General features: G+C 31.5%; 1 protein-coding gene across 1 annotated transcript in view; it reads left to right on the top strand.

Annotated features, from left to right (window-relative positions):
• Positions 1 to 809, top strand: part of LOC119674182 (solute carrier organic anion transporter family member 74D-like) — a 9,535-nt gene extending 8,726 nt beyond the window's left edge. Inside the window, exon 8 of the mRNA XM_038085306.1 lies at positions 637 to 809. Coding sequence (XP_037941234.1) covers positions 637 to 809 — 173 coding nt within the window. The remainder of the gene's footprint in view (positions 1 to 636) is intronic.
• The last annotated feature ends 9,623 nt before the right edge of the window (positions 810 to 10,432 follow it).

Raw genomic sequence — 10,432 nt, 5'->3', positions numbered from 1 at the left:
TTTAAGATAATAGGCATCTTTAAAAACCATGATGATAAAAGGAAATGACAAACTTAAAATTTCGACTTATGACAAGATACTGAAAATTGCTCGCCTACCAAACCTGATTCTAATCTAGAATTGAATCTTGAACAATGATAGTTTCTGAAGAGGAACCTCTACACCTATTCGAAAGACAGACTTTATGCAGAAGTCTTACCGTAACAATGAAGACATAAGAAAATCTAAAGAAAACAAGATGGAATTAAATAGGAGAGGTGGGAAGATTTGAACAATTCAAAATATATTCTAAATTGTTAGACGAATTATATAATTCTGCTTGAAGCACTTTGTCTCGAGTAATTTTTCTCAATGAGACTTATTCACTTAAATAAATAATTTAAATTTAAAAAAAATATATATTAATTGAATTTCTTCTTTATTAGTTTTCCGTCATTGCAGTTTTCATCAAAAATTATAATCTTTTCTTTAGATCACATAAGGAGGAAAGGCGAGATTGAATGCGTGACCAAATGAGCTCTAAACGACTTCTTCTCGAACTTCTCGTTGTCGTTGCAGTAGCAGGAGTAGTCGTTGCCGTACCAGCGACTGTCGTACCAGCGACATTGGCAGCTGTTGTGGTGACTTGGCCATTACACGAAAAGGCTAATACGGATAAAACTACCAAAATTCCGCAAAAACTTATCTTCATTTTTACAAAGTTTTTTATTCAAAGCACGTCAAACTCAATTCTAAGCACATTAAATTCAAATACTTTTATTTATATACAAATTTTGACGTGCAAAAACGCTAAAAATCAAAATAAATAAATAATGCTAATATTTGTTTAAGTGTTTTGCTCTGCAATTTATTTATTTAATTTTAATTTTTCACTTGTAGTTCAGAAATTAAATTTCGCAAAAAACACAAATTTCATGCTGCCCTCAAAAGTATGCTAAATAAAATTATTTTAAAACAAATTAATTTGCAATTCAGAAGTAAATATTTTTAATAGAGAAAATTTCTTTCTCAGTCAACGTAAACACTTCTGTTATGAAAGACACAAAGGCTCCTCAACACAGCTTCAAAACAATTTTGAGCCAATATTTGTGCATGAATAACAAGACAAATATTTTCAAAAAGTTTTTAAAATTTATATACAACATTAAGTTTAATATTTTCGACATTCTCCTCGTTGTTTCCAGTACAGCCACTTCAGTTTAATGGAAAAACCCATTGAAAGGTTGTAGTGAATTTATGAAGTAATACCGCCATTGACATGTATTGAATGAAAGTACCGACAGTTATAATAACTTCAAGTGCTCACAATTTGAGTGTCGTTCAAAATTCACAACAAAAGGTGAGATACACTAAAATAATATCTCATAAATACTCAAATATATAATATACATCTTAGGGCATTGATAGTTTGTAGCTCAAAAGTGTTCTACTTATGTGAATAATTGAGGAATTAAAAAAAAGACCAACATTAAGCACAATATATATAAGAAGATAATAATATACGGCAATCACTGCTCTTTTAGGTAGACTGCTTTTCTTGTCTAAATTAAAACTGCAGCTTTCTTCCGAAAAGCAGAAAAGTTAGGCGTTTTGTCTAGATCTTAACTAGACAGTAATTTTTTCATGTGTAATTATACAAACAAAATGTGGTACTTAATCACTGAATAAAAATTTAACTATTACTAGCAATTATTTAAGAAAAACAATAAGAACTGAAGTAATATTGCTTTTAACTTAAGCTCCTTAAGCTCAAAGTATTTTGTGGCATTAAAAACGACCACTATCGGTATATGAGATCTTTTCATTTTAATGAGAATTCCTTAAGAGCTCTTTAAGACCATCGAAAATAATTTACACCAACAACAGTCTCACTAGTGCCAATGAGAGTTTGCCCTTCCTCAACACAAAATTACGATTTAAAAGAGCATAAAGGCAGTGCTGCTATTTCTATTGAGAACCGAGCTGCAATTAAAGCCTTTCATTATTCCACCATAAAATTGAAGGAATAGGTGAACTAAGACTTTAGCTACCTATGCAAGTAACTAATCACTCTTTGGTTACTGAAGTAGAAATAAAGAAAGAACTAGAAAACTAGAAGGTTTGTACTGCCGTAGTGCCTTCCTGGATGTAAGCTTAGGGGTACCGGTTGTTATTCCTTTGGAGATCGTTAACAAAAGCTCTCACCTGTATTTTTTTCAGTTAGCTAATAATAATAAACTGAAGGCACTTAAGTCATGTGTAATAGGTGATTATTCTAGCTTATATATATATAACAAAACTAAATCTAAGGAACTCATTAAAAAGTAACGAATGAATACCGCTTGAAAAAGTGTCGCTCTGCAATTTCCAGATCGACTCAATTTCCTACAGAAGATGAAGAGCTATCATTAAGACAGCCATATTGTCATTTGCATAATGGAAACATTATACTATTAGCTTAGTTTTAAGACTTTTTAGGAGGGTTCAATACCACAACTCATCGAGGAAATTAAACTTGAGTAAAAACCATCGTAAACTCCATTTTCAAAATATTGTGACATTTCAATTTATTAGAACTCCCCAATGTAATTTTGAATGTAACATTATTCGAAATTCATTCTATTCAATTTTGGCTCATAATATACTCAATAAATTCAAGGTTCAATTCATTTTTCAATTTAATGAGATTTGGAATAGTTTAACATAGTTTCGTTATTCTAATAATGACGACTGATATTTTGAGAAAAACAGTTTACATTTATTGGGTAATTGCTCATTTTCATTGGAAATATGGTTTAAAGATAATAAGTAATACATATATTAAAATTAATATATTATTTTATTTATATCAATATTTTTGATTTAAAAAAATTTGTATCTTAGTTCGCCTTCTCGTTTCCATATAAATTATTTTTATGTAGGAGTATGCGTTGTTTTGGCCAATATTCTATATTATTAACTGAAATTAATGGGTGTCTATCTTATATTTTTACAATTTAAACTGTTTTTCTCATTTTAGTGTTGGGAAATAGAAAAATAAACTAAAAATAAGACAAAATCTGTTAACCCTTGTCAATGTTAAAAATACTTTTAAATATGTTTACTGGCAATAAATCTTTCCTGTTAAACTTTTAACACAATTAATTCATCAAATTACAACAATCCACAAAAAACAACAGAAAAACAATCGAGAAATAACAACAGCAACAAAATGTTGTTTGTCTGAAACTTCGGAAACGGATTTGTTCTTCCTCTACTGAATTTACATAAAACGTAGCATCTGATTTGTTATTTGTTATCCCTGAAATTCGAATCTGCTCCATACTACCAACAATAATCTCATTAATCAGTTAATATCGTAGCTGCTGTTGCTGTCTTGGGTTGCTGATTTCGGGCATGGAATGTTCGTAAGTTATTTGCTGACACTCACTGAATTATTTAAGCCTGTTGAATCGTGTTGTTAGGCATTCTCTAAAGAGATTAGGCTGCCTCCAACATTGTTGACGTGACTTGTTTGACTTACGCAGTCATTGAAACGATGCTGGCATATTTTGATGGTTCTTCCCGTTTCCTAAACAAGAAAATGTGGATTTGCGGTACTTCACAAAATATCATTCGAATACCAGCAACTGAGTAAACAAATATTATAGCAAAATTTTCATTTAAAACAGTAATTGTAGTATAAAATTTATTTGTGATATTAATAATAAAATAATATTTTCGTTTCTGATTATTGCTTTTATGTACCTCGGAGAAGTAGGATAACAACGTCAAATCGTAGGCAAACGACTATCTTTATTTATATACTGCATGTTTGATTTTCTGGGTAGTACCTTATTCACACTTAGTTCCATAAATAAAGTTTCCTTAATTTTAAAATCTCACTTATTTATTGTGAGCACAATGTTGTCAAATGTGACTAATAATATATTCAATATGTGTATGAATATATCTGGCACTGCACAAGTAGGTGCGACATGTGACATACACCTCACTATAGTTTAAATGAATAAACTGCAAGAATACCACCATAAACATTACTTTTTGTTTAACATATTGTCCTATATTTAAAGACAGTAACAGAGTTGTTTAGCGTGCGTACCTGTCATGAAGGCTTAAGGCCACTCTGCTCTACAAGCACAAGATAATGCGCCGATAAACCCCCCATTAGAAATTTTAATGAACTTCCGCCGGTTCCAATGGAGTTATATGCCTCTGCTGATTTTTGGATCTCAACACCTGGTGAATGATGATAAACAAATACCGATCATTCTTCCCGCGTAAGTTTAGGTATCAACCATAGCCACTACGACTGCGTCAACCACCTGACCCCCGTAATACCAGAATTACACCTCCGGTCGGGTGTCACAAGTGCCGTGTTACTTACTACATGTCGGCATAGCGCCAAGATTTAAGTCGCCGCTTACGATAATCATATTCTAACCCCTTACCCGCAGGGGGATATATTTAAAGACAGATATATTAATTGAAACACAAATCGTGAATAGTACTACTAAAATAATGAAATGAGAGAATAAAAATGGAGTAATTAGAAAACGGATTTTTTAGTTTTTTCAATCTCTTCCCTTTAATAATGAAATAAAAATTCTTTTCTTACAATATATAGCCTTTAGGCATGCACAGAATGCAGTAAGATACACATCACCACAACAAAGTAATCAATGCATATCATGTATTTCAGTAGTACTACATAACATATAACGAGTCTCAGTCATAAGACGAATGTGATTGAAATGTTTGAACAGTGACGATTGGAGTTATACAGAGCAAGCTGTCATTTATAATGACCTGAAATTAATTAATTCTCGGATTATTCTGTTTAACTAGACAAAAATAAGTAATATTCTCTAAATATTCTGTGACTGCATTCGTTATGATGGTGCAGTTGTACAAGCAAAGTTCAGGTTAATTTTTGAAATTTAAATACACACATGAGCCAGTCTTGGAATACGAAATCGAAACTGTATCAACGTCAAAATATTTAGCGCTCATTGGTTTAAAAACCATTCGACACGTATAGTGCAGTATGCAGTATCTAATCCACAAAATCGTTGCTACTTCTACCTACTTTGATACTATTTTACATTTTCATATGTAAAAATACACATTTTTTAATTATTTTGCATCAAATAACTTTAATTTTATTAAATTAATAAATGAAATTTTTAAATATATTTCTTTTCCAACTCTGCAAATCAACCTCTTCTTGATCGTTGATTATTTTGTTGGCGACCCTTCTTATTGTCTGGTCCACGTCTACGATTTTGATTTTGTCTTCCACCACGTCCTGGTTTACCACCTCTACCGGGTCTGTCACCTCTACCTGGTCTTCCAGGTCTACCTGGTCTACCTGGCCTTCCAGGACGGCGACTGGGTCTGCTGGTGCTGCTGTTACTTGATCCAACAGTGGTGCTCTCAGAAACCGTTGGTGCTGTAGTAGAAGCCACAACAGTGGTAGAGTCGTCAGTTGATGCAACAGTTGAGGAATCAGTAGAGGCTACAGTTGTGGAGTTCTCATCTTCAGAACTGCTTATAGATTGGCCATAAACAGATACAGCAAATAAGGCCACAACGGCGAAAAGTGCGAACAAATTGAATTTCATGATTAAGCTTAGTACTTAGTCAATGCTTGGGTACTTGAAGTGTGATGACTTCAGTTCTGCGGACGGATTTATTTATATGAAAATTCAAGATATTGAATTATTTGATATGCCTGATACGTATTTGCTATTGAAATTTAATTTGGGATTCACTGAGCAAATTTCGATGTTTGCATAGGTGTTATTGTCATCATTTAAATATCAATATCCGCATATCAAAATAATTTGTGAAATAATGATAGTCTATCTAAGAAGTAAGTTTTTATAAAGCTAAAAATACTTTTGTGTTTAGAAATATTCGAAAACATTAATGACGTTTATAAGAAAATAACACAAGTCTGTAACTGAGTAAATATAATAATATAAACAAATATAATAAAAATAAACTTTTCGTTTAATAAAACCAATTAAGAAGTTTTTTGTGATATGTAGACTTGTTTTACTTATAATTAAGTTTAGATAATGGATCTGATTAATATATATATTTTGTTCCAGTGTGTGCCCATTCACACTGTCAAGCTTTGCTTTCAATGGTTTTCCATTAACGTTTTTATTCTTCATAATTACAAAATACATTATGTTTCTAAGGACAGAGCACTAATAATAGATAGATAGATGCCAGTAATATTCCTTCTGATGAATAACAGACTCAATTAGGTTCTAATGAATATAAGCATTGTGACACTTAAAAGTTTAAAAATTCGATAGCTGATTAAAGAAACTAAGCAAGCAGCTACCTCTACAATGAACCAGATAAATACAATATTGTTTTAATAAAACCAACCAAGAATTCTAGGTTTCCGTTTTTTCTTAAGGACTGTAAGCGAACTATGTCATAGTTGTGGTCTGATATACTTATTCAATAGAATGGATGGTTTCTTAATAACCACTTTTTTACAATTTTCATAAAAATTCAGTATTTGTCTCTATAATTAACAACAGCCTAATATCCATTTCTGATTTGACATTTCTTAAAAAAAAATGAATTAAGCTTCATGTTTATTTCTCAATATGCAAATCTCGATGTAAGCTTCTGTTTCTACTCACAATATATATAGTTCTTTATCTTGCTTAAACCTGTGAAGATTTCTAGATGACATTGGTAGCTAAACTATAAATGGAACAACTCATAGAAGCTGCATACATCGTAAAAATAGAATATTTACTATTTATGAACGGGCAGAGTATATCCAGATACTACAAACCAATGAGCTTATCTTCTTTTGTCATTAAGTATTTGAAAGAGGTGTATTTCAAGTGTTTTCAAAGGGTTAAAGCATACCCAAGGCTCAGCATGCTTACCGCATGAAAAGTTCAAGCAATACACTCCAACCGCATTCATAGATTTAAAGATGTGCTTCATAATGTAACCAGAAAAGTCACACTGACCTCCTTCCAGATATAAGAAGAAATTCTCTAACCTTACTATGATTTCGATAAACTCCATCTTAAAAAAACTCTTGGAGCGAATGGAATAGTAAGTGAGATCATGGAAAAAGTATTGGATAAACTTAGCGATTTAACCGCGATCTATAATAATGATGTTTAATAAACGCAAAGAAAATTAAGCTATTGTTATACAATAAAAAAAATTAAATTGATATTAAAGTTAAATAGTCAAAATCTGAAGTTCTTCTGTGTAGAAAGATATAAAGGTTTTATGCCGGAATTTAAATTGAATTGGAAAGCAAATATTGAAAAACGGATAAAACAAACCTACATAGCTTTTTATTCATGTAAAAGGATGGATGGAAGAAACTTGGGCTTTCATGCTAAATTTTTTTAATGGATTTATAGTGTAGAAATACACTTAATATTTAGTTATACCTCACTAATTTGGTGGTGATCGCCCCCTAAGCCTATGGAATACTTGGTCTCTATCAAATTACAAATTAATGATAATACCGCAATGTCGGCGATTAGATTGCATGAGAGTGAAAATCCAAACGGAAAAGGCATAACTGTATTATGCGTATACTACTATATAGCTGGGCATACATTATTTATATCCCGATAATGAATCCAAATCATTAAATTATATTATATATATGTATATCCGAAACCAAAGGCGTAAAAGGACTGCGGGTGCAGAAATGTTTTTAACTCATGATTGTATAATCAGATCGTTTTTTATTATCAACTTATACAGCGCATTCTATGCCAAAATCTTTGTAAATAAGTAGTTCATTTGATTATAGAAATAAATCTGCATATTTAACAGATTACAATTTTCTCCACCAGTAAGACTGATATTCGTCTAGCGTCCAAACTAAATCCAAAATCAAAGTCAATGAAACAGTACAAAACTCAACTGATATCAGTGAGTGATCAGTGAGCATTATCATTCATCTGAGTTCCACGACCCCGACGAATAAAACGAGAGGTAGTTACTGAATAAAAACGAATCTATAATCATTGGTAACCATACCATGTAACCATACGATGAAATCAAACTAAACTAATATCAACAAAGAATAGTTTATTCAGAGCAAAAATCCTAGGGGACAGAGCTGGTATTGCAGTGGCAAGACTCGTGGCGGTGCTAATAGGCCAACATCGATAAAATTTTATTTAAGCTTGTTTTTTCCGAACATGTAATGTCTTTCCAGATTAACACAAATAAATATTTTCGAATTATTGTTCTCTGATCATTTTTATTTTTATTAAATTAATAAATTAAATTTTAAAATATTTTTCTTCTCGAACTCTGCAAATCAACCTCTTCTTGACCGTTGATTATTTTGTTGGCGACCCTTCTTATTGTCTGGTCCACGTCTACGGTTTTGATTTTGTCTTCCACCACGTCCTGGTTTACCACCTCTACCGGGTCTGTCACCTCTACCGGGTCTTCCAGGTCTACCTGGCCTACCTGGCCTTCCAGGACGGCGACTGGGTCTGCTGGTGCTGCTGTCACTTGATGCAACAGTGGTGCTCTCAGAAACTGTTGGTGCCGTAGTAGAAACCACAACAGTGGTAGAGTCGTCAGTTAATGCAACAGTTGAGGAATCAGTAGAGGCTACAGTTGTGGAGTTCTCATCTTCAGAACTGCTTATAGATTGGCCATAAACAGATACAGCAAATAAGGCCACAACGGCGAAAAGTGCGAACAAATTGAATTTCATGATTAAGCTTAGTACTTAGTCAATGCTTGGGTACTTGAAGTGTGATGACTTCAGTTCTGCGGATGGATTTATTTATATGAAAATTCAAGATATTGAATTATTTGATATGTCTGATACGTATTTGCTATTGAAATTTAATTTGAGATTCACTGAGCAAATTTCGATGTTTGCATAGGTGTTATTGTCATCATTTAAATATCAATATCCGCATATGAAAATAATATGGAAAATTTTTTCAGCAGATTTCATAAAACTAAATATACGTTTTAATATATTTGGGCTTAGTCTGTAAATTATTTATAAATTTTAATGACGGCTTCGTGAAAACTGAATAAACATATTATTTTAACTAAACCAAATATGCTTACATAAATAATACTATATACATTTATATGTGAGAATAGTTGTCTGCGGCATTGGTAAACTTTATGTGTGTAAACGTGTTTTATTTTATATATTTTAATGTATTCATTAATAAATTTATGTGTATAGGTGTATACACATAAATATGTGTAGTACGTATATATTAATATAAACGAAATAAAAAAAATTCCAGACACTTTATTGTTATAAATATTCTTATATTAGCTTTCATTAATTTTTAAATATTCTTAATTTAAAAATAAAAATATCCTTTGAAAAAAATCCTTTCAGAAAACTTTCCTTATCTTCCCACATTCATTTTACTTCATTCATCATTGACGAATCCATTTTTCAGTTGTTCGCTTCTTACCGAAAGTGATTGATTACTTCGAAAATTGGTCATGTTGATTTGAAGTCATCATTTGTCAAGCCAACGACAAGCTACGCTATTCGCCTTATGTCTTCCGCCAAATAAAAATTATTTCTGAAAAGGTCGGCAGGATTGGTTTTGATCTGGTAGTTCCTTTAAATAAAGATTTATTTTAATTTGCGAAATGTCCTATATTTTTCTAAAAAAAATTTTTAATTTCAGTATGCGGAATGAATATGTTTACAAAGGACAAATCATGGTCCTATTTTCTGTTCACAACTAGGTATAATGTAAATAAATGTTGGCTACTCATTACCATATGACACCCAAAATTTAATTTAATTTGTTGTGAAATAAACCTTACAAATTATGCTTAATCTGCTCACTACTAGACAAATAAGTAATATCTACATATGGAAGTCTGTGTGCACTATTTACGAATGTTTTGTTATGGCACTTAATGCCAAATCTGGGCTAATTGTTACTTCTAATTCAACCTTAGGGAAAATCAACAGTGCCTAATAAAAGTCTGTCATGAACAGATAAATATGACCTAAATTGATGTTAATTAAATAATAATAAAAAAGTTATTCACTACTCGTATATAAAAAAAAACCGTTAAACTTTTAACAAAAGAACTACTAAAGAACCTATGCATGGTCTATTATGCTCCCTTTTGGGTTTAGAGAAAGTCTCTAAGCACTGTTGCGTCGATTAAAAATAGTATAAAAGTAGTACTTTATTATTCAATAAAGGATGCATTTGCCTTTTTTGGAAAGTTCGAACTTCATTTGGTACAACGAAACTCAGGAATTGGTAATAGAACCATTTGTTAAGAATCGTGTAATACGAAAATATTATTTATATGGATTTAAAGTTTACTCAATATTTACTCAATAATAGAATCTACAAGTGTCCGGAACTAGAAAAGTTATTCAATATTATTATTATTAATTGGCTTTAAAAGTCATATACCG

The sequence above is a fragment of the Teleopsis dalmanni genome, chromosome 2 (genome assembly GCF_002237135.1).
Source record: "Teleopsis dalmanni isolate 2A chromosome 2, ASM223713v2, whole genome shotgun sequence".
NCBI classification, from domain to species: domain Eukaryota; kingdom Metazoa; phylum Arthropoda; class Insecta; order Diptera; family Diopsidae; genus Teleopsis; species Teleopsis dalmanni.
This window is presented reverse-complemented; position numbering and strand designations above follow the sequence as displayed.